This window comes from Lepidochelys kempii, chromosome 3 (assembly GCF_965140265.1).
Source record: "Lepidochelys kempii isolate rLepKem1 chromosome 3, rLepKem1.hap2, whole genome shotgun sequence".
NCBI classification, from domain to species: Eukaryota; Metazoa; Chordata; order Testudines; family Cheloniidae; genus Lepidochelys; species Lepidochelys kempii.
This window is the reverse complement of record NC_133258.1, coordinates 80,000,657-80,026,275: the sequence shown is the minus strand read 5'-3', so window position 1 is coordinate 80,026,275 and position 25,619 is coordinate 80,000,657. Positions and strand designations below refer to the sequence as shown.

At 41.1% G+C, this 25,619-nt stretch overlaps 1 protein-coding gene across 5 annotated transcripts in view; it reads left to right on the top strand.

Annotated features, from left to right (window-relative positions):
• HACE1 (HECT domain and ankyrin repeat containing E3 ubiquitin protein ligase 1) overlaps positions 1-25,619 on the top strand; it is a 91,805-nt gene that overhangs the window by 7,541 nt on the left and 58,645 nt on the right. For 4 of the 5 annotated variants that reach the window (XM_073336880.1, XM_073336881.1, XM_073336879.1 and 1 more), the window contains 7 exons: positions 6,374-6,478; positions 9,396-9,471; positions 10,372-10,503; positions 11,550-11,632; positions 14,392-14,488; positions 17,984-18,085; positions 20,971-21,077. In XM_073336880.1, the coding sequence (XP_073192981.1) occupies positions 6,374-6,478; positions 9,396-9,471; positions 10,372-10,503; positions 11,550-11,632; positions 14,392-14,488; positions 17,984-18,085; positions 20,971-21,077 (702 nt within the window). Of the gene's footprint in view, positions 1-2,620; positions 2,746-6,373; positions 6,479-9,395; positions 9,472-10,371; positions 10,504-11,549; positions 11,633-14,391; positions 14,489-17,983; positions 18,086-20,970; positions 21,078-25,619 lie in introns of those variants that run through there. The other variant, XM_073336882.1, reaches the window with a different exon arrangement.

The window sequence follows — 25,619 nt, the reverse complement described above, 5'->3', positions numbered from 1 at the left end:
GTATGGGATGATTCCCAGTGGCTGAGAAACTTTCATGTGTGTAGGGCCACTTTCATGGAACTTTGTGACTTGCTGTCCCCTGCCCTGAAGCGCAACGACACCAAAATGAGAGCAGCCCTCATAGTTGAGAAGCGAGTGGCCATAACCCTGTGGAAGCTTGCAACACCCGACAGCTACTGGTCAGTCGGGAATCAGTTTAAAATGGGCAAATCTACTGTGGGGGCTGCTGTGCTGCAAGTAGCCAGTGCAATCATTGACCGGCTGCTCTCCAAGGTAGTGATTTTGGGAAATGTGCAGACCATTGTGGATGGCTTTAATGCGCTGGGGTTCCCTAACTGCAGCAGCGGATATGTGTTCAGTCTATCACCTATCTTGACCCCGGAACACTGGAGCAGCCAGTACATAAACCGCAAGGGGTACTTTTCCATGGTGCTGCAAGCAGTGGTGGATCACAAGGGACGTTTCACTGACATCAGCGTGGATGGCTGGTAAAGGTGCATGATGCTCGCATCTACAGGAACTCTGGTCTGTTTGAACAGCTGCAGGAAGGAACTTGCTTCCCAGACCAGAAAATTACTGTTGGGGATGTTGAAATGCCTATAGTTATCCTCGGGGACCCAGCCTGCCACTTAATGCCATGGCTCATGAAGCCGTATACAAGCACCCTGGACAGTAGTAAGGAGCAGTTCAACTCTAGGCTGAGCAAGTGCAGAATGGTGGTAGAATGTGCGTTTGGACGTTTGAAAGCGCACTGGTGCAGTTTACTGACTTGGTTAGATCTCAGCACAACCAGTATTCCAATTGTAATTGCTGATTGTTGTGTGCTCCACAATATCTGTGAGAGTAAGGGGGAGACATTTATGGCGGGGTGGGAGGTTGAGGCAACTTGCCTGGTGGCCAGTTTCGCACAGCTAGACAACAGGGTGATTAGAAGAGCGCAGCAGGGCGCGCTGCACATCAGAGAAGCTTTGAAAGCCGCTTTCATGACTGGCCAGGGTACGGTGTGACAGTTGTGTTTGTTTCTCTTAAAGTTGCCCACCCCAGATAGATAGATATAGATATAGGAAATAAAGTCAAATTGTTTAAAAACCGTTCTTTATTATTTGTTGCACAAAACATTGAGAGAAATCAGAAGCTAGAAGTGTGTGTGTGGGGGGGGTAATTGGGTTAGGGGGGTGGAGGAGGAGGGAAGGACAAGTGCAGAAACCAAATCAAAATTTAGGATATGCCAGCTTTCTGCTGCTTGTGCTATCTTCTGGGGTGGACTGTGTGGGTCCCTGTAGCCTCCCCCGCCATGTTCTTGGGCGTCTGGGTGAGGAGGCTATGGAACTTGGGGAGAAGGGAGGGCGGTTATACAGGAGTGCAGTGGCAGTCTGTGGTCTAACTGCCTTTCCCGCATTAGATCCACCATCCAGTGGAGCATGTCAGTTTGCTCCCCCATGAGCTTGACCATAACATCCTGCCTGCTCTCATTGCACGTGTCCCTCCTCTCTTCGTATTCATGTAATGCTTTACGTGACTCCACAATTGTTTGCCTCTATGCATTCAACTGGGCCTTATCAGTACAGGAGGACTGCATGAGCTCCGCAAACATGTAATCCCAAATTCGTTTTTCCCGCCTTCTAATCTGGACCAGCCTCTGGGATGGAGTAGATAGGGGCTGCGTTGAAACATTTGCACCTGCTGCGGGAGGAGAAAAAGGGAGGGTAGGATTTTAAAAGATACATTTTAGAGAACAAAGGGGACACACTTTCTCAGTGAAACCGGCAATTCATAGTACATGTTCTTTCTGTACAAGGTCTCATTTTGCCTCTTATACTGAAGTGCCTGCCACTTTGGTGTGAGTAAGCCATCACATGCCGCTAGGCAACAGAATTCAGCTTGCAGGCAGCCATGGTAAGCCCTGGGGCACGCGGGGTTCTGCTTCTTCCGCATTCATTTCAATGCTTTCAAACTGCCGGGCCCCCTTTCCTATAGCAAGCAATGCATGGTGGATTTGCCGTATAAAAGGAGGGTCTGGGGGCTCTCTGGGATGATCGCTTCATACACAGCCACCCACCGCGGGGCTCCGATGAGGCTCTGAGCAGGGATGAGCCCTTCAAACTAAACGCGAACAGCCCAGCGTGGCTGGGTTTCCCCCCATTCCATGGTTCCGATCAAGCTCTCACTCACCGGAAGTGCCTTCTCCAGGGTCATGGTCCGGGAGCATGCTTTGGGAGTGGGGGGAGGCTATTGGCTTCAGCGTTAAGAATACAGATTCCCCACTTGCTGCCTGTGCACTGTCCTGCTCCTCTTTGTCCTCTAAAAACTCATCTTCCTCGCTCTGTGCCACTCTTCCCTTGTAGGTGGCCATGGACAGTGGTGGGGTAGTGGTGGCGTCACCCACCCATAATTGCATGCAGCTCACGGTAGAAGTGGCATGTATGGGGCTGTGATCCAGAGTGCCTGTTTGCCTCCCTGGCTTTTTGGTATGCTTGCCTGAGCTCCTTGATTTTTTGTATGACACTGCTCTGTGTCCCTGGAGTAGCCTCTTTCCGTCATGGCCCTGGAGACTTTAGTGTACGTATTTGCGTTTCTTTTTTTGGAATGTAATTTTGCCGTAACAGATTAATCTCCCCAGCATGCAATGAGATCCAGTACCTCCCGTTCGGACCGTGCTGGAGCTCGTCTGTGAATCTGGGACTGCGTGGTCGCCTGTGATGGTGGACTCTGCGTGGTCGCCTGTGATGGTGGACTGTGCTGAAGGTGACCAAACAGGAAATTCAAAAGTTCCCGGGGCTTTTACTGCCTACCTGGCTAGTGCATCGGAGTTCAGAGTGTTGTCCAGAGCGGTCACAAGGGAGCGTTCTAGGATAGCTCCCGGAGTCCAATATCGTCGAATTGCGTCCACAGTACCTGTAACCCGGACCTGCGATCTCAATTTTAGCGCTACTCCAGTTGCCGAGGTGGAGTAAAGAAATTGGATTAATGAGCCCTTTAAATTGAAAAAAACTGGTTTGGTCGTGTGGACGGAATCAGTTTTATTTCGAGATGACTCGGCTAATTCTGAAATAACTGCGTTCTGTAGACCAGGCCTAAGCTCTGAACCTGGCCATAGCAATAAACATAAAATATGTATCCAATTTTTTAATAATGTTCCTTATGACCAAGATATAATGAAAATCAGAAAGTTAATCAACTACTCCTCATGCCCATTTAAAACTTTCTTGATGGCAAGTAATGCTGGATATTCTTGATCTGATGATTAAGGCTGTCGATTAATCACAGTTAACGCACGCAATTAACTAAAAAAAATTAACTGTGATTAATCACACTGTTAAACAATGGAATGCCAATGGAAATTTATTAAATATTTTTGGTTTTTTCCTACATTTTCGAATATATTGATTTGTTACAACACAGAATACAAAGGTACAGAGCTCACTTTACATTATTTTTGATTACAAATATTTTCATTGTAAAAATGATAAAGAACGTGTTTTTAATTCATCTCATACAAATACTATAATGTAATCTCTTTACTGTGAAAATGTAACTTACAAATGTAGATATTTTTTGTTGTTACTTAACTGCACTCAAAAACAAAACACTGTAAAACTTTAGAGCCTACAAGTCCACTCAGTTCTACTTCTTGTTCAGCCAATTGCTATGCCAAACCTGTCACACACTCAGCCCAAGGTTTAAGAATCTGAAGTGCCATCCAAAATCTGACTGGGATGAGGTGTGGAGAATGGTTTCAGATGTCTTAAAAGAGCAACACTCCGATGTGGAAACTACAGAACCCGAACCACCAAGAAAGGAAAATCTATCTTCTGGTGGCATCGGACTCAGATGATGAAAATGGACATGCATTAGTTCGCTCTGCTTTGGATCGTTATCGAGCAGAACCCGTCATCAGCATGGACTCATATTCTGGAATGGTGGTTGAAGCATGAAGGGGCATTTTGAATCTTTAGTGCATCTGGCACGTAAATATCTTGCGATGCTGGCTATAACAGTGCCATGCAAATACCTGTTCTCACTTTCAGGTGACATTGTAAACAAGATGTGGGCAGCGTTTATCTCCTGCAAACTGTAACCAAACTTGTTTGACTGAATTATTGGCTGAAGTAGGACTGAGTGGACTTGAAGGCTCTAAAGTTTTACATTGTTCTATTTTTGAATGCAGTTATTTTTTGTACATAATTCTACATTTGTAAGTTCAACTTTCATTATATAGAGATTGCACTACAGTACTTGTATTAGGTGAAATATACTGAAATATACTTGAAATGTACTATTTTTTACAGTTCAAGTATTTGTGATAAAAAATAAACATAGTGAGCACTGTACACTCTGTATTCTGTGTAACTGAAATAAATATGTTTGAAAATGTAGAAAAAATCAGAAATATTTAAATGGTATTCTGCTGTTTAATAATGCGATTAATTTTTTTTAATCGCTTGACAGCCCCAACTTGCAAGGAGAGGAAAGTGATCAGGAACAGTCAGCATGGATTCACCAAGGGCAGGTTATCCCTAACTAGCCTAATTGCCTTCTATGATGAAATAACTGGCACTGTGGATGAGGAGAAAGCCGTGGATGTGTTATTCCTTGACTTCAGCAAAGCTTTTGATCTGGTCTCCCACAGTATTCTTGCCAACAAGTTAGAGTAGTTTGGGCTGGATGAATGGACTATAAGGTGGGTAGAAAGCTGGCTAGATCATCGGGCTCAACGGGTAGTGATCAATGGCTCCATGTCTAGTTGGCAGATGGTATCAAGTGGAGTGCCCCAAGGGTTGGTCCTACGGCCGGTTTTGTTCAATATCTTCATTAATGATCTGGAGGACGGCATGGATTGCACCCTCAGCAAATTTGCGGATGACACTAAACTGGGAGGAGTGGTAGATACACTGGAGGGTAGGGATAGGGATACAGAGGGCCCTAGACAAATTAGAGGATTGGGCCAAAAGAAATCTGATGAGGTTCAACAAGGACAAGTGCAGAGTCCTGTACTTAGGACGGAGGAATCCCATGCACTGCTACAGACTAGGGACTGAGTGGCTACGCAGCAGTTCTGCAGAAAAGGACCTAGGGGTTACAGTGGATGAGAAGCTGGATATGAGTCAACATTGTGCCCTTGTTGCCAAGAAGGCTAACGGCATTTTGGGCTGTATAAGTAGGAGCATTGCCAGCAGATCAAGGGACGTGATCGTTCCCCTCTATTTGACACTGGTGAGGCCACATCTGGAGTACTGTGTCCAATTTTGGGCCCCACACCACAAGAAGGATGTGGACAAATTGGGAAGAGTCCAGCTGAGGGCATCAAAAATGATTAGGGGGCTGGAGCACATGACTTATGAGGAGAGGCTGAGGGAACTGGGATTATTTAGTCTGCAGAAGAGAAGAATGAGGGGGGATTTGATAGCTGCTTTCAACTACCTGAAAGGGGGTTCCAAGGAGAATGGATCTAGACTGTTCTCAGTGGTAGCAGATGACAGAACAAGAAGTAATGGTCTCAAGTTGCAGTGGGGGAGATTTAAGTTGGATATTAGGAAACACCGTTTCACTAGGAGGGTGGTGAAGCACTGGAATGGGTTACCTAGGGAGGTGGTGGAATCTCCTTCCTTAGATATTTTTAAGGTCAGGCTTGACAAAGCCCTGGCTGGGATGATTTAGTTGGGGATTGGTCCTGCTTTGAGCAGGGGGTTGGACTAGATGACCTCCTGAGGTCCCTTCCAACCCTGATATTCTATGAATAATGACCAATTAAGTTGCAAACAGAAAATAAAGAGAAAGCAGTTACGTAACAAAACTATGGCAGACTCAGATATTTGGATGTATCATGTAACCCTCAGTCTTTGTTTTTTCTTTTTGCTATGCTTATATTTGAGTATCTACCTTTCTTCTGAAAACTAAACTTTTTTAGCATATATTTTTTAACAAGTAGTGTTGTAATTAAAGTAAGTTAGAGGTTTGGCCAGTCCAATACTGCGAAAGGACATTAGTTGAGGGGAAACATAAACATAATGCCAAGGGTGTGCAAATCTGATATCTTTGAGGTTTCCTTGCACATGCTTCTGCGATTTGGTCTTGAGTCAATTAACTCTTTCCCTGTAATGTTAACCAAATGTTGTATTATCAGTTCTCACTCCAGTGGAGTGTCCTCTTTTTTTTTTTTTAAGTAACCTAAGTTTTCAAGTTGTAAAAAACCTAGTGACATTAAAGCCAAATTTTGTGTTGGCTTCAACCTGTGGAAGTTATTGAAGTTGCATGATAGTGTACATCAGTGTAGAATTTGACTCTCTCAAAGATTCTTGCTATGGTTTACCATTAAATTTTCATTTTACTGATTTTGCCATTTCCTTTCTTTCTTTCCATACCTCCATCCAAGCTGTGGATCAGTTGAATGTCTAGTTCTGCTGTTAAAAAAGGGAGCAAATCCTAACTACCAGGATATTTCGGGATGTACACCCCTTCATTTGGCAGCTAGAAATGGGTAAGAAAACTATTACCTTCTCAAAGCATGCTGATTTTACTTAACACAGATTATAGACCTGTTTTAAGAATGTTTTATAATTTTGGTTTGCATACTGGTTAAATTATGTTTTGCACTTTCGAAAATATAAGTAAAACCAGAATGTGAACCATGAATTTGTAGGATATTTAATTTTTTAATTTTAGAATATTGATCTATCTAAATACAACCAAGCAAGAAACATAAACTTCTATGACCATTTAAGCATTTTTGCTAATCATCAGTTTGATAGTTGGAGAGATTTTATTTAGTGACTAATAATAATAAAACTCTTATTGCAATATTGTAATTGTATGTAATACAACACTTGACAATGAACAAGGTAAATACATTAAAGGTGTAAAGCATGGATTGGATTATTCAGGATCTGGAAGACGAAGTTGAAGGGGTTTCACTGTTTGGATTGGTATTTAGATATCAAGAAATTAACTGTGTTCCCTGAAGGAACATCTTCTGCAAGACAAAAAGACTCAGGCCTTGTCTACACTACACAGTTTTGTTGACAAAAGTGAGCTTTTGTTGAATAAATGGTGTAGGTGTACACCCTGAAATGCTCCTCCCGCCAATGTAACCCCCTGCTTTGCTGACATAAAACAACCACCTCAACAAGAGGCTTAGGGCTTACGTTGACATAGTTAGGGAGATACAGTGTATGTGCTGACACTGCAGTCCTTATGTTGGCTGTTGGCTGTCACTCTTGGCTGCTGGAGGTGTGAAATGGATAAGAAGCAGATTCCTGGCTCCTGAGCCCTGTTGCTGCCTGGTCTCCCCTCCAAACCGGGCTGTCACCTGGGCTCCACACTGGGAACTCTGGCGCACAGCAGCTGACGACTCCAGGTGTGAATCTCTTCTCTCCTCGACCCCCCTGACACGTTTGGCCTGGCTCTCAGTCCTCCCACACTGCCCCTCTTCAGTTGGTAGAAATGCTCCTGGTGAGGATGTGCACCACTGACAGAAGTGAGGTAGTGTGAACATTAGCCACCATAGTAACTAATGCTGTGACTATAAGTCGACCTAACATAGGTCAATTTATCTTAGTAGTGTAGACATAGCGTAGTATTACATGTATGGTATTAATAGGACAAGAGGGCTTGGCCTACCTGGGCTCCCTCTTATCTGGTAGTGGATTTCTCTAGCCATCCTGCTGATGGCTGGTTAAGTGTGGGTTTTTTTGGGGCATCTTGAGAATAACGCCACTTAAAAGCTCTGACTCGCTGCCTCCCATCCAACCCTTTTCTCTGTGTACATGCATGCCTGATGCCTCTTCGCTTTCCGCTTTTCTTATCGTGTGACTGGCAGACAGCCTCTTCAAGGGCCTGGGAAAGAATGTACTTATAAGTTCTCTAGGGCAGCATATGTGAGTTATGTTATGATAGTGAAGATGATGGGAAATGCAATTAACCATCAGTGAAGAAGTGGAACTGAAAATATGCTATGTCAAGTATACAAAGTGAAATGAAAAAAAATGAAGAAAATACTTTTCAGTTATCTTAAGTGGTGGTTGTAAAGGTAATAGTTACAGAATTTTCAGAAGGAAATCTGACTCTTCAAGTTGTCCCTTTTAAAGGTAGGTGCAATATTAGCAGTGATTCTAGGGCTGGGTTATTTTGTTAAAAGAACAGGTTATTGCTGTCAACAATCACACTTGCTTGCACTAAAGCAAAAGTCCACATGAAATTAAGAAGACATGTGCCTATTACCCTGACCGCTTTGCTCTTTGAAGCCTGGGGCGGGGGATAAACTTCATAGCCCAAGCTGCAGCCTGAGCTGCAACTTGAAGGTACTGTCCCTGCAGCTATTTGAAGTGCAAGCCTGAATTGGTTGACCTGAGCTTGGGCGCGTGCTGCTGCATGCTGCGTTGACATATCCAAAGGGCCTAAGTAGCTTGCCTAAGGTAACACAGGTAAAGTGTCATGGAGCAGGGAACTTATCTGAGGTCTTCTGAGCTTGACATGTCAGTGGATCGTCCTTCCTTCCATTTAGAGTAAAAGCTGTTTTGTCTGGCACATCACCAAATGGAAAGCTCTATAAACCGGCATTTCTGATCTTCATTGAAAGTCCGGTTTATAGTCTGGTTGGCACAGGGCCGGTTGGGGCATGGGAGGGGGTGTGGAGCGTGGGCTCTGGGAGGGAGTTTGGGCATAGGAGGAGGTGTGGGGTGCTGGATTGGGGGCTGCTCACCTCGGGCGGGTCCTAGGCAGACGCGCGGCAGGAGGCTCTGCATGCTGCATTCGGCCGCAGGCATGGCCCCCACAGCTTCCACTGACTGCTGTTCGTAGCCAATGGGAGCTGCAAAGCAGCACTCAGGGCAGAGCGGGGGCACCGCGCAGAGCCACCTGCTGTGCCTCTGCCTGGTAGCAGCCGAGATAGGTCGCCGCTTGCAGGGAGCCACCCGAGTTGAGCACCCCGCACCTCTTCCTGTGCCCCAAGCACCCTCCTGCACGTAAACTCCCTCCCAGAGCCTGTGCCCTGCATCGCCTCATGCACCCAAACTCCCTCCCTCTTTAACTGTCATTTTTCGTTCACCGGCAGCCTCTATTCTCCCAACATGCTTTTATGGATTTTGAAATGATGTGTTAGAACAGGACACTTAAGTATTCTGATATTTGTAACATAGAAACCTGTCTAATCAACCCAGCATTCTCCCTCTATCTCCTGTAAGCTAAAACTCTTGGCTGTGTGAGTCTGCTATGGCATTGGTGACCATTTGCTTGTCTTTAAATATCAGTTAATGGTGCACTGTTATGAAGAAAACTTACATACTGCAGTTGATGCATGTGATGAATTAGTCTGAAAGGGGCATGGGGAAGATATTTGTTTTCTGCAGACCCTTTTTCTTCTTTCGTGACTGGAACTGAATATGTTCTTTCCTTTACAGGCAGAAGAAATGTATGAGCAAGCTCTTAGAATATAGTGCAGATGTCAATATTTGCAATAATGAAGGTCTGACTGCAGTAAGTGCTATCCATTTTAGTTAAGTTACTGAAGTGCTTCTCTTGAAATTAATAAACCAGTGATATGCTAACTTTACTGAAAACACCTGTACCTTGTGCCTGATAAGTGTTTGACGAGCTCGGCTATCATTAAAACTGGAAGGGTCCCCGTTAATATATAATTGTAAAGTATTGTGGAACTGTTAATTTACCAGTGATAAAAATTGATCAAAATATTTCTAAAACAGTAAAATCTTTGATTCAAATAAAACACTTTCAGAAATGCAACTTTATATGCTCAAGGTTCTTCTTTTTTATTTTTCTACCTCCTTTGTCAGTGAGCAGGCAACATAACAAAATTTCACTTTTATACAGGATTTTAACTTTTTTCCTTTGTGTAACTGGTATTGTAGCAAACTGCTTTGACTTGAAATTAAGGAGGGTAAAGTTGTGGCACCACATGGTATTATATTTGTAACTACTAGTTTTGCTGACCTGAACAATGAATGTGGACTTCTGATATCAAAGCAGAGGGCTCCTCCCTCAAACATTCTTGATTGTCTTAGCTGGCACCAGTCCCTCTCGTGCACCTCATGAGTCCAAGAATCTAAATTTAACTCTGTCCTCTGGTTGTACCTCCTATCAATAGGGTGTTCAGTCTACTGGTTACGTTCCTCAGCAGGTATGGTGTTTGAGGATCCTTTCTTAAACACATTCTTGCAATCTACTCGTGTTCAAAGGGAGCTGCTGTGAATTCAGGCACAGATTTAGACTTCTAGATGCATATTTAGGCAGGTAATTCTAGGATCCTTTTTATGAAAATCTTTGCCCCATAGCCTTAAGTTTTGTACACTTGTGTTTATGAAATATATGTATGTATTGACTACTAAGAATATTAGTAATTTGATTTTTTTTACTTAGATTCACTGGCTTGCTGTCAATGGGCGAACAGAACTACTTCATGATCTTGTACAGCATGTCAATAACGTAGATGTTGAAGATGCAATGGGACAGACAGCGCTACACGTGGCTTGCCAGAACGGTCACAAGACAGTAAGTTCATAAAACTCATTTGAACTGACTGTAATGGTTAAAACCTGCAGTCTCCTTTGAGAGTTTAAATAATTTAATGCACATCCCACAGCTGTTCATACAATTGATTAATGTATTATTACATAGTTGATTGCAGATATTGGTGTAGTGTTAAATGTTCTTGAATATTCATGCATTACTCACTATAATGTGTAGTATTTTGAGCCATGTTTGTCAGAATGACTACATACAGAAAAGCGTATATGACAACTTTTAATCAGATACAGTTAAGTGTTTGTACTTTTGGGGACTGATTTTGCATTAGGATTAAGCATATACATGCAGAATAGATTTTGCAGATTTGGACCTTTAAAATAAATTTTTTTTTTAAGATCATATGGAACAGTGATCCTGTTATCCAATGATATAGACCACTTTGAGTAAGAAATGGTCTCTGGACTATTTCCCAACCCAATTCTCCATTCTGCTGCGGTCAGAAAGTTACTCTGTGAACCACCAGAAAGGGCTCCTGAAGACCAGCTGTCAAGGGTTACAAGGTTCAAGACATCAGCTAGTAATCAGACTGATAATTATAGACACATCTACCTCATGTGGATGGGATGGAGTTGAAGTTGTTTAGGTACCTGAGCTCAGCATTTTCATACTTTACAGTGTTTGTTTTTACTTAGAATTTCCTCTTAATATATTTTTCAAAAAGGCAATATCTTTTTTAACCTCAATTTACTGATAAATATTTAAACGTCAATATAAGCTTTTTTGGGGGGGAATCTGATTTCAGAGGTCTTACAGAATGGCCAAGTCCTATAAAAGGCATTTTAATTAAAAAGCCAAGTCCTAGAAATAGAGACTAGAGAATGCGAAAGCATTTCAGGGTGTAACTGTCATAATCCTTTTCCTAATTTTTAGGTATCTTGCTTTTGAGATGTATTACTGGAAATTAAATGTACTCTTATAACTGAAGAGAGATGCATAAAACTAAGTTTCAAGCCAAGTGATATCTTTGTTAATTTCTGGTTCTGACACTACTTTTTTCCTTTACCCAAAAGACAGTGCAGTGTTTATTAGACAGTGGTGCAGATATTAACAGGCCAAACGTGTCAGGAGCAACTCCACTCTATTTTGCTTGCAGGTATGGTATGTTTGACTTCCTAATACTGTACAAAATTTAAAATTTTAATTTTTAAATACACAAAACTACACTAATTCAATCCATAGCAAAGAACTCAAATCAGGAAATACAAAAACGAAGAATGTATTTCGTCTAAGCTCTCCCTCTTGCCGGAATGCTGTATGGTATAGTATTTGAATATTTTGTCAACATTTTCAGACATGCACATGTGTATAAGATACATGTCTGTCAATATTGCAGGCTAAGCACCTTTCTACACCTGTACCAGGGTATACCCTAATAAACTAATGAATCATAATTTTAGATTTAAAATAAGGAAGCTGTTAAAATAACCAGTATTTAACCAGCTTTGTATGCTGGGTCAATATTCTAGGTATACAATTTATTCTTTGTATACAATTCTCAAACAACACTATGGAAAAAAAATTCAGACAATCAATGGTACTACACTTCCAGGAAGGTTATATCTGTGGCAAGTTTAAGACTTCATTGGAAGACTAATTGTGTTCCAGTTCTGTTTTTAAAACAGTTGTACATTTAAAAAAAAAAAAATTCAGGGGGTTGCAAATTGAACATGTGAAAAAGGTGGATTATAATGGAAATGGTTTGGAATCATTGCTGTAATGGATGCTAACCTATAATATGGTCAAATACGCCTTTATAAATCATGCCGTTATAAACTAACCAACATAAAGTGAATCAGCTATCTAAACTAATCTGTCATAAAATACACATCATGTCCTAAAGACTTTGTATTTGAGTGAAATTTTGTTTTCTACATTGATTAATTCAATTTCCAATAGCTTCTTATTCTAATTGGATCCTTTCAGCTGTTTGTTAGGACATCTACAATTCTGTAATCCTGGTGCTTTGATTACAGGTTAAATAGTTCACCTGTGGTGAAATTATAAATGTAAACAAAGTGAGAAATGAGCTGACCCATTGGCCTGCTAAGAGCTAGATTGTGGGAGACTGGTCTGCTGGAGGTCAGACATATGCTGACAGTTGGGGAGAGGGGAAGGAGAGAATAAATAGTGGCTAGCTAATTGAATGTCTTCTGGCATTCAATTTAGGGACTGGTATTGATATTAGAAGAAGCAGCTGAGTTGCTCCAGATTAGAGGCATTTAAACCTTTCAGAAAAGAAAGGAGTGTGTGGTGGGTACAATGGTAACTTCTAACAATGAAAAATCCTTGGTTGAGAATAAACCTGGTTTATTCTGCCTGGTTCAGGTAAATTTAAGGGGAGAACCCTGAAATGCTAATTCTGTATTCCATTTGCATTGTAATATTGTGTATATCCCCAATAAGACTGCTAAATATTTTCTATGTTTAAGGGCATACAGGGGTTAAGACTAATTATTTGCAAAATGAAATTCATGTAATACACTTAAGGCCACATTACTTGGGCTTTGTAGGAGATGTTTAAGGGCTATTATAGGGTTAGGGCATTAGAATGCAGCATAGAGCCTCTGTAGCTGGAGTAGTAATGGAAGCTCTTATGCATGGTTTTAGGCCAATTGGTTTTGAGTAGTAGTCAACCAAGTAATCCTCTTCTGTGCAACTGCTTCATTTGCAGAGAGTAAAGACAGTCCTTGATTGGTGTAGAAGTCTTTGTGCCAGGTCTTCCTGGAGGGCTGAATTTCACCCATTCTGAATTAAAAACTACTGTAATGGATGATATATGCCTAAAAAGTGAGCAGTCATAAAGGCTAACACCAATATAATATAACATCCTATTATAGTATTCTGGTGACTATAGAAGCACTTATATCTAATTTTTCCTTTCTCCTTTAAAATTTACTTGGAAAATTAATTTTCTTAAGTGCAACTATGGGGTGTGTGGCATACTTATCGCTTTTTGGTCTTTAATGCGCCACCACTGGCTGCGAGAAAATAGCTGATTATATGTTACATAAAGTAGTTATATTGTTTCCTTGACCCAGAGCTTTGACAATGAGATGTATTAGACTGTGAAATAGTCTCCCAAGGGAAGTAGTAAAGCCCATCACTCTGAATACTTTTATCTAGGTTAGACACTAAAAACTTATTGTAAAAAAACCACACGCATACACCATGTTATTGCACTGTCAGGATGATGTACTAGATGACAGAATAGGTCTGTTCTATCTTTCAAACACCACTAATGCAAATATAGTATATTTAACATTGCTGTATTTGGCAAGAGTTTTTAATAACGGATAACTTCTGTTTTCCTACCCTTACAGTCTATTGTAAGAACATGGTTAGTTAGAAACAAATTATGTAAGTGATTCTTTTATTTAAAATTTATTGGATGAAAGCTTACTAGGCATCTGGAAAGAATCATAATATCTCATCTTCTCTAAGTACACTTTTCCAATGTAAAAGTATCATTAAAAATGCCTATATTTTTCCTTGTGCACTGTATTAAACTCAGGAACCATCAAATGGGCCTAGGGGCTACTTGTGGTCAGACTGTTCCTGCATGAATAGGCAAAAAATTCCAGGCCAGGCCAATAATATACCTTTGAAGCAGGCTGGAGAACAGCCACTTAGCAGTATGTCAGAGGGACCAGAAGAGGTGTCATCTTCCATGCTGTGCTTCTGCTTATGGATTTCTGTAATGTAACTTTATGCATTTGGTCTCTAGTTTGTATTGGGCTGGGAATCAAAGTTTTGGAGGAACACCTATTGCACTGTTAATTAGCTATTTAATGTAGACACATGTACCACTCAGGGGCTAAATACATTTTGGTAAACCTTGTGTGTTTCATGCAGCCATGGTCAAAGAGACACCGCACAAATCCTTTTGATGAGAGGAGCCAAATACTTACCAGACAAAAATGGAGTTACACCACTGGATCTCTGTGTACAGGTATACATGTGCTTTACATTAACCAGTGTTTTGTGTACAATTGATATGGAATGATTTTTTTTCTCCTCCTTTGTTTCTGCTATCTGAAAACAAGGACTTCATCCCTAGAGGTCAGAGACCTCTTTTGAGGAGTTACAGTGAAGCAGTTCCACCTGACTCTTTTGGTTTGACTTCTTGGATTAGTTCAGAATAGCACAACATATGCTATTTTTTGTCTATTAATTCCATTAGAAAATGTTTTATTTTTCTTCTCCTGAGTAATTAGGAAGAATGTATATTCTTGCTATAATCTAGATCAACCAAGATTACCTTCTTATTAGGGTAGGCATATAGAAGATTGATGCTTCTGTCACAAAATAGCTGCTCACAAGGTTAGGGTCTTAAAAGAAGTAAACAGCCATTCAGTTAGTCTCTTCTTAAAGGCCACATTTATTCAGACCATAATTATATCATCTTGGGGTAATACATTCTCTTTTAGGTGTTCATGTGTAAACTGCTATAACAGCTAAGTGCCGAAGGCCTCTACGTAAGAATAACTTATTACTTCAGATGTTAACTTTTCAAGGAGATGAAGATTTTGCTGCTGAGCCTTCAGTTTTTCCAAAGGTATTGCAATCTCTACATCCAGGCCTCTATTTTAAAAAGGATGAGGATGTTATGACTTCCTGTTCCTACACATTTTCAGCTGCCATGCAAAACAAAATCTAGTTTTGTCAGAAGTCTACGAGGTTTTATAGAATGTACGTTAGTGAGTATCTTGTAACTCCAGTGACCTGTTTCTTTTTGTCTGACAAGACAAAGGGTCAAGATTCAGGATATTAAATACACTATTTCCAAGTCATCTTTAAAAGTTAGGCAAGCTCTCTTATTGCCTTCTACCTTCTGAAGACTGCACAGACAGATTCATGCCTGGTCACTTACAGTTAAAGAATGTCTACATGTGTTTGGCAGCAATTCTGCTATTCATGCTTCTGGAATCTTTTAAAGAGGGATGATTCTGAACGAGGTGTTTAATAGATTAATCTGTAAAATGTCTTGCTCAATTCGTAGCACTTTTAGAATCACCTTTGTATCTAATAAGTCTACGGGCTTTAATTACTATCACTTTGGGCACAGTTCCCTCAGCTCCAGTACGCTGCTTTCCCTCAGTCTACATCAGGGATTGGCAACCTTTGGCATGTGGCCTGCCAGGGAAAGCCGCTGGTGGGCAGGGATGGCTTGTTTACCTACAGCTTCTACAGGTTTGGCTGATTGCAGCTCCCACTGGCAGCAGTTCACTGTCCCAGGCCAATGGGATATGCTGGCTGCCCTTCCCGCAGCCCCTATTGGCCTGGGACGGTGAACCACAGTGAACCAGTGGGAGCTACGATCGGCCGAACCTGCAGGCTGCAGGTAAACAAACTGTCCCAGCCCACCAGCGGCTTTCCCTAACGGGCTGCGTGCCAAAGGTTGCCAATCCCTGGTCTACATTTTCGCTAGCATTTCTTTTGGTTCTACAAAAACCTTAGGGAGTAACATACCTTAGTATAATTCCAAATCAGGTTTAACCTGTAAAGTGTCTTTTAGTTTATCAAACATGAGATCAGACTGGAAGAACTCATGTGACACCATTTAGCATATGCAAGATTCTCTGTAAGTGGAAAATTTTGACATTAATTAGAAAAATTAAACAAATAGCTGGTTAGTTGCCAGAAAAGTAGGTGGAATCTATACAGTGTAAGTTAGAAAGTGGGTAAATGATACATTGGAATCCTAGAGATAGGAAAGAGTATTAAGGATGTTGCTGCCTCTAGGACAGTACTGAAGAGAATAGTTAGAGGCTTTATAAAAATGGCGATGGCCCATCTAGTCTTGTATCCTGTCTTCTGACAGTGGTAAATGCCAGACACTTCGGAAGGAATGAACAGAACAATTATTGAATGATCTGTCCCCTGCCATCCAGTCCCAGCATCTGGCAGTCAGAGGCTTAGGGACACCCAGAGTCTGGGGTTGCATCCCTGACCATCTTGGCTAATAGCCACCTATCCTCCATGAACTTACCCAATTCTTTTTTAACTCACTCATACTTTATATCCTTTTAAATAGCATGCTAGGCCATCCTTAGCATGTGGCTTTCTTATATAGTTATCAAAACTATATTTCCTAATCACTACTGATTTTTATTGCTCACTCTTAATAGTTCTGCGTTGGTAGCTCAACTCATTTGTGATGAGAAGGGAGTGGTTACTGATCCTTTGGTGCATTTAATTTTGAATATATTCTTCTTCTCTTCCCTCCCCACCTCCCCCCCCACATCTGAGAAATCAGATGGCAGAACTGAGACTAGTTTTTAGACTCTAATAGTCAGCCAGCTAAACTCTGCCTGGATTCAGTTCTGTGCTGAGTGAGCTGTGAAAGGAAAGCAAGCTGGGGATTCCTCTAATATGTGTAGCTGCTTACTTTTGTATATTTTCTTCATCAGTCAGCATATTCTGGCATGACTCTAGTTGGATACCTGAAGTACTGTCCTCTGTGGGCTTACAGAAACTTGGGATGTGTTTGTGCAAGTGCTTAGTTCTGGAGGATTATACTTGGCCGACTTCTAAAGTGTCATTTACTGGTGCTTAAAGGAGTCCTGGCTAGTGAGCTTTGTCTGTAAAGATGTTTGTGACACAGGACCTTGAAGATTGTGCTGGTGTGATACTGTTGAGGAAACTGAGTGTTATAAAGACCTATATTAATATTCTAATACTGTTAAATATAACTGAAGCATAAGTGCTGTTGACTGGTACGGAAATCCAAAAAGTCATCTAGGGTAGATTTCCTGAAACAAAATTAGTGATGTGATACAATTCAGAACTCCAGATTTTGGGAAGCTTTTGGGAAGTTCATTTTTAAACCTTGTGTCTTGGGTGCATATCTAGTCATAATACTTCAATTTTCTTGTCTTGTTCATTTTAATTTAAAAAGTTATACATTGTTTATGGGATTATCCTATTGCCGGGATCTATAAGATAAAAAAAAAATTGAGCTTGGGATTTGGGAATCTTTAACTAAGACATCTTAATCCTGTTTTGGGGAAGTAGTTTTCTGGGTGCAACAAGCTAGAATAGCAATACCCACCAAATGTGAAAGCAGGAGCTAATATGATTTATGTATAACTCTGTTGTTTTCAGCATTCTTCTTAATTATCAGTTAAAATGGCTGCTGGAATGTAAAGTTATTGTAGTTTTTCAAAGATGAAATTGATTACCTTGAGAAGAGAAACTGAGACTACTAATGCTTGACACATGAATGTTCATTTATCTGTATTAACAAAAAATCCACTCAACACCTGAAGCTCACTTTTTATTTAACTTTCAAGTCTTTACTTTGAGATGAGGACTTTGAGTCTTTTGCATTTGCTCTTTAGTATAGGTCCCTGAGGATGGATTGCCTGTCTGTAAGGATGTATATAGCACTTGTTCTTAAAATTGTTTTATAATAGTTTCTTGCTTTAAAAATGCTGTCTTACAGGGTGGGTATGGAGAGACTTGTGAAGTTTTAATACAGCATCATCCTAGACTCTTCCAGGCAATTATTCAAATGACACAGAATGAAGAGCTACGGGAAAACATGGTAATACATATTTTCTATGCTGTGTCTACATCAGTCTCTCTCTCCTTACTTTCTCTAACACACTCTTAGTGCCATTATCTACTGTATTTTAGTCCATTGTTTTTCACTCCATTAAAAATGTATTTATTTAATTTTAACATATGTGATTAAGGATTCTTCTCTTTTATTAAGAATAGGAATTTTCCTAATTTATTTTGGAATTTGTTTACTGATCACAATCATGTACGTGACTCACTAGCATTTGACTCCATCCTTGCTATGAGTACCATACTTGGAACTGCATTTATTTGCATACAAATTTTAAGTTATTTTACAGATATAACTAAAAATAAGTGACCTCCATGTGCACAGTGTCTAAAGTTATGTGTTTAGCTAATATTTTTTAAACTGGCTCTGCTAAAGTGAATACAAACCTAATTTACATTCTAGAAGGATACTATTATTTGGTTGTACCACTTTAAATAATGAATTACAAAGCACAATATGGTAATAAAGGTAGTAATGATAATTACTCCAGCCAGGCATTTTAGAACTCACTACTCAAAGAATTTTAAACATAAAAGAGAAATAAAATTATGAAATGTGCAGACCAATAAAGTAAAATAACAGTACTGTAATCCTTAACTAACTTTGAAAGAATAAAGTTACAGAGAATATATATGCATTGTGCATTTTGAGAGGAAGTACCAAGAAGTAACAACAACAGTAATACAAGTATGTGTTGGGGGGGAGAGTGTGTGTATGAGAGAGAGACAGTGAGCTGTCTCTTTAAGCACAGAACTCATGACTAGGGCCCTACCAAATTCACAGTTCAGTTTGGTCAATTTCATAGGCAGAGGGGGCGGAAGCCTGGAGCTCAGGCAGGAGCTATGGGGGGTGAAAGCCCTTAGTTCCAGTTGGAGCAGCAAGAGGTGGCAGCCCCCAGCCCAAGTCCCTGAGCCCGGACAGGAGCTGAGGGGGATGGGTGGGGGGTCGGCAACCCTGAGCCTGGGCAAGAGTTGCAGGGTCAGGAGCCCCGAGTTCCGGCTGAAGCCTGTTTGCCTACAGCCCTGGCAGGAGCAGCTCTGGGGGGTGGCAGCCCCAAGTCTGGGCAGGGCACCCTGAGCTTGGACAGGGGCTGCGGGGGGGGGGGGGTGGCAGCCCCCAGCCCGGGCCCACCCGAGCATGGGTAGGAGCTGCTGGGGGGAGGCAGCCCCCAGCCCAGCTCTGGGGCTGCTGTAGCGCAGAAGTGAGGGTGCTGTGGGGGTAGGACTGATCTCCCTCTGGTAACAGCTGTGCAGGGGAAAGACAAGTCCTGTCCCTCTGCAGTCCAGCTAATTTCAGGGAGATCAGATTTCACTGGGAAGGGCTTATTTCACAGTCACTGACATGTTCTTCAGGTTGTGAAATTGGTAGCAGCACAGACTTCTGCCCCTCCCCCCCAGCTCAATGGAGAGTGGGTACACGGCGGGAAGATGGGAACACCCCAACATCGGCCGTCCACCTGTGCTCTGCACAGCAGACAGGAGGTTCTCAGGAGCAGCTTGGCCGGGGCAGCTCCAAGCTGAGGTAGAGGCAGGAGAAGCAGCAGCTGCAGATGGCCACAGAGCAGCCAGGGGGAGGAGGGACAGGACATCCTGCTTTGAAAGTGCCCCTCTCAGCAAGGCGCCAGGGTCAGTGACCCAACCCACCCCAAAGTTGGGTCCTGAGAATAAAGTAGCTGTGATGGGGTATACAAACCCCATATGCGTTAGGAAGGTGTTGTTAAGCTTCGGTGACCCCAGTCAGCCTGGGTGTCAGGCTGGAAGGAGGAGTTGGAAGGAAGAAGCACAGCTCAACTGGATGCTGACCTGGCATGAGAGTAGGCTGGCAGCTACCACATCATGCAAGAAAGCTGGCTAGGACTGGAAACTGACGGAAGACTGTAGTGTGCCAAAGACTCCCTGCGGGAGGGTAGGTCTGACCCACTGTTCATTTGAATGGTTACCAGAAATTCCCTGGTGTGCATTAAGACAAGAAGCTGCAGCTGGGGTGTGTATGAAAAGAAGGGGGTTGAAAGTGAGCTCAGCAGGGCTGAAGGTTTTTTTAGTTTGCTTGAGGAACAGGCTTTTTGGGGGGGATGGATGCAAAAATATGCATGAAGAGAAGGGAATAGGAAAAGTAACAAGGGATGACAGCAGGCATGAAAGGATGTAGTGAAGAGCACAGATAGAAGAGTTGAAAGTTTTCCCAGTCACAAAAATTCTCTAAGGTCCTGGACAGTGAAGGGTGCAGATGAGGGGTGAAAGGAGGAACTGAAGGTAGAGAAGAGATTCTGGTTGTTGGCAAGATAAGTCTGCTTGGGAGAAGTAAAGTTGTTTAGCAAGGAAGAGGAGAGAATGAATTTAAAGAACTGGTGGTTAGCACAATTTGGACTTTGGAGCTCATCACTATTTGAATAAGAATGGAGGTAGTGAAAGTTAGGGATCAGCCAGGCTATCAATGTAACATTATTGGGCAGCAAAGGAACAAATCAAGAAACTTAGTCGTATCGGCAGAGTGATGAAGCTTGTGCTGATCTTGAATTTGCCTTCTTACATGTTCATAAATTCTAAAATGTACTTGATGGATTTTCATACCAAAAAAAAATGACACTTTGCATAATGATGATTTTTTTATTAGTACTTTCAGAGCATTTATTCATGCTATATTCTCAAGTCCTATAATACAAAAACCAACTTCTAAAATAAATTTTTGAATAAATTTTCAGTTTAAAAGATCTTTTTGAGTATTAGGTGCTAATTATGAAATGGTTGGGCACATACATATTACCGTTTCTATGGGTTTCCTGCCTCACCTAGCTATATGTTCTATTTTGGATTAATCTGTAATAGAACATGTTATCTACTTTATTTTACCATATCCAGTTACGGCAAGTTCTAGAACACTTATCCCAGCAGAGTGAAAGCCAGTACCTTAAGATCCTAACAAGCCTTGCTGAAGTTGCTACAACAAATGGTCACAAACTACTTAGGTAAGTGTCAAAATATGCAAGTAGGTCAGTAATGAAAAATATGCTTAAAGATACTTAGTTCCACTTGTTATATCAAGAACAGAATATTTATTTTCATTTGATTTCTTGCCCGACTGGCATGAAGACAAATATCAGTCATACTTGGTAGAAACATTTGAAGAAAGACCATCCTAGTGGGGCTTTCATTTTGCATTTTAAACGAATCTCTTTAAAAGGCTCTTTAAAAGAAACAGTGCATTTTTTTTTTAAGTGGAGATCAGGTAGGCATTATGATTTTGGGGGCTCTGTAGTGACGGATCTAGGATCTAGTGGAGTTTTCTGCCACCTCTTTTCACTTGAAAAGGCAGATTAGGGTCAGGTAGTAAGCTGCAAAGCATGGGGTCCATAGTCATTCTTTGAGATTTAAGGTAAGTAGATCTTTAGGATGGGTTTATTATGGGCTAATGCATTTTGTTTGGTGTGTCAAGATCATCCAAATTCAACAAGCTGTCTGCCGAGCTGTGAAAGACACATAATCTCCTGGCCCTTTCCTGCTGCCTATTCCCTAGTCATCTCATTTGTACCTTTTTAATTTTAAGATTTTTATGTACCTATGTTGATAATACTCAACCATGTGTCTTTAGAATCCTTAATGACTGTGTGATGGGTTAGACCCTCTTTGGGATGCCATCTGATGTATTAAGCCCCGCCTCCTGCTCCACTAGTCTGGATTCCCTCTCTCTGTTTTGCTGAATTCAGCTCTCTGGGCTCCACACACACACGTAGGGCCACACCCAGCTGCAGACACAGACCGAAGTCAGCTCTGTGTGAGAGGATTCACCAAGCACTCACGTGTACACCCCTTTTCGGAAATAACCCCAAAATAATACTGTCTTGCATTGTATACAAGGATCTGTACAATGCAAACTCATAAAAATTCACCCTCTACCTCAATGTGAAGAGAGAGATGCACAACTTCTTGCCCCCTGTCCCTCCCAGTTAGAAATTGCACAAGCTGAGTTTAATAATAAACAAAACAAATTTATTAACCCTAAAAGGCGGATTTTAAGTGAGTATAAGAGATAAACAGAACAAAGCAAATAAAACAAAATACGCAAGCTAAGCTTAATACACTCAAGAAACAGGTAACAAAATGTAATTTCTTACTCTAAATGTTGTTTTAGGCAGGTTGCAAAGTTTCTGTAGCTTAGAGTTCCAGTTATACCTCTTTTCAGACTGGATCACTGTCTCAGTCTGGACTCCCCCCTTGCCATCCCTTCAGGTGTCTTTTAGCTGTCTTTCTTCTTGGGCAGGCAGGCAATGGAGTAGAGTCCCATTTGCCCTCCTCCCCACCCTTCAATAATATTTACATAAGGCTGGACTCTTTTTTTTGTTTTCCAACTTGACAGATCCCCTCACCCCCCTTCTTTTAGTGGAAAGTTACAGGTCCAAGATAATGTTTAGTATCAAGTGACAAGGCCACCTGGCCTGGTAGCGTCACAGCTACGTCTCAGGATGCTTCTCAGGAAGGAGAGAGATTAGTATCTTCAGTCTTGTTGTTTCTGCCTAATGGACCATCAAATGTGATGGCCTGTTGTATGGTGGGTGTCTTCCAAAAACACCCAGTTGTAATAGTTACATAGTCCATATTCCTAACTTTAGGTACAGAAATGATACCTGCATATGCACTGGATAATCACATTCAGTAAATCATAACCTATCCATTAATCTCACATGACTCCTCTTGCATAAAACATATCTTTGTTATGCTATATTCATATCATAACAATATTTCTATGAAGAATATTGGGTGTAACGTTACAGGCCATGTCTACCATTTTGATACAGTTTAGCTATAACTTGTTGCTTCATGTTCCTTCAGCTAAATGTTGCCCTAACATAGGTGCTTCTGCAAGGCAAGAGTATCCTCACATACAAGGTACTCCTATCTCCCATGCTTCATTTTGCTTCTGCTGTCTAACACTAGCATTTTCCTTAAGTTGAATTCTCTTCTCGCATCTAGCTACTCCACAAATCAGGCTTCTGCTGTTTGACAGCATTGTCTTAAGTATTCCTCTGAAGCATCTGAATCATGTTGCTATTGCAGGCTGGATCTTGGTCTACATGGGCCTCATGTCTGATCCTGTATGGCTATTATGCCACTGCCTCAACTTCGTTTGTTGCCATCCTCATCCATTCCCTCACCTCCTCTCGCTCCTTTAATAACACCCGTATAAGTATCTTATGTCCCAATTCTTCAGACTAATGTGCAGAAAGTGGATGTCAGTAGTCTTGCATACAAGTGTACTCACTTCTCTAGTGTCAAATTATTATGCTGGCTCCCTGTACGTTAGAGAACTCCATTTAAAGAAGATTTTTCTTTGTAAGCCTACTAAAATGTCCTGGTAGGATCTTGCCTCTGGATATGTCTGCTGACACCCAGAAGAAGCTGGTTCTTTCTTTGAATTTGCTATTAGGAGCACTTCTGAGAAGCAGCTCCTGCCATTGGCAATATCTTTTCTGCACCTTTCTCCACCTCAGTCCATTCTTCCTCTGGTGTTCTACATCTTTCATTGCTGTACAGTGTGTGGTGGGATATAGGTTTTACCTCAGACCTTGTAAGCTACTTGCTAACTCTGTCTTGCACTGACCTTCTTTGTTACTTCACGCAATCTTGTTGTTGGCATAAAACACCTCTTACTTTTTACAGGAAAGTTTACCAGATTTCATTGCTTTCAGTAGTAATGGATTGGCACAGACTCTCTTGTCCCTTGCTAGAGAAGTGAGTGAGACTTTCTCTGAAAGGGCTAACTGAAATAAGATAACTCCAGAGTGGAATTGCCTCATTAAAACCTTCTTGAAACCTTTCTGGAAAAGGAGTGATTTAGAGAGAGGGTATTAATTGGATAGATTCTCTGTATCAAGGAAAGGAAAGGACTTATTTGGGCAATGCTCATGAACAGTTTGAGGGAAGTTGGCAGCTTGTCCTTTCAATCAACAGGGGATCAAATAGGTCCCCTTCCACTCCCAACTAAATTTGTTTTACCAGCATTGTCGAGTATGGATCCAATTTGTAGGTAGCAGGTCAGAGCTTCCTACTATGTCTAGAACTTCAGATTCTTCCACAAACTCATTTGTTGCCTTCTCCTTTTGACATGAATCTACTTCACTAGAAAAACATTAAAGGTATATTTAAAAAATATATTAATTCATCGCAAGTTAAACAACATTAAAGTGCATTGGTTTAATGCCATTTTAATTTTATGTATTGCATACAAAGATAAGCTCACTTTTTGTTTTTTTTGTTTTTTTTGTTCTTGTTTTAAAAGACCTGTAGACTTTTGAGTTGAACACCAGATTAAATGTATACATTTTTGCAATGCATTGTTTTAGGTCTCTAAATTCATAGTCACAACAAATGTACCACCGTGTAAGATGGTAGTGTCACAAACGGCACATAATCCTGCTGAAACATGAAAGCAACCTATAGGAGTCAGCTAACAGAAATGGAGTGACATTTTTGTATATGCAATGTGGAGTAGTTTAAAAAAAAAAATCTTAATATTTTATATCTCAAGGGGTATAATGAAAAAATTTGGCAAAATACTTTCAGATTTTCAAAAAAACTTTGTTGGTTATTCCCACTTCCTACATTGCAAGCCATCTCTATACTTCAGCAAGGTTTTATAGCGGTTATTTTGTTACCAGCATCGTGCAGGTGAAGAAATGGTACTTGAGAGATCCTGGGTTTAGTTCCCTGCCACAAGCTTTAGGTGATTTGCCTAAGGTCACAGTTGAATCTCTGTGCCTCAGTTCCCCATATGTAAAATGGGCATAATACCTCTCCACGCACGGAAGTGTTTCAAATAAATTATGAGGTAGTCAGGTATTAGTGTTGGGGGTCATGAGTACCTAGACAATGCATGCTGATGCTTGTATAGTTAACCTTTGTAACTAAGGGAAGCTAGTTTTGCAGGTGGAGCGATGCAAGTAGTATCTCTTTTTAATACTCAGCATGTCTAGTATAGCTTTTCTGAAACATATATAGCAGATGTGGTGGGATACTATTTGCAGAAGAGGACTGGATGGAACTCAATCCAGGATTAATTAATACTAGTTTAGGGAAAATGTTAGCTTATTTCTTCTTTTGGGCTGGTCGTATACTTGTGAAGCATTCTCAGCCTGGGAAGCAAAAGATTGGAACCAAATTCTAATGTGGAAAGCATTGCCGTTAGGCTGATCCACATGGATGGATTAAGTTTGTCTCATATCTAAATTAAAAAATCTTGTGTTCAGAAACTTTGGTGGTGGCTAGATAAGAATCTCCAAAATGATAAATGTGTGGCTATGACCAAGGCCTTAGGTGACCACGATTTTGAACCTGTACATTTGTTTTTCTTTTTCCTTTTTTAAAATTTAACCAGGGAAAATGCAGCCTTTTCTGTCACATTGTAATACTGTTTTTTGTTAATCTTGGCTTACAAAAAAGCTCCCTGGTCAAAGATCAAACAACAGCAGGAAAGATGTGAACTCAACATATCACTTTTCCAAAAAGGTGTTAAT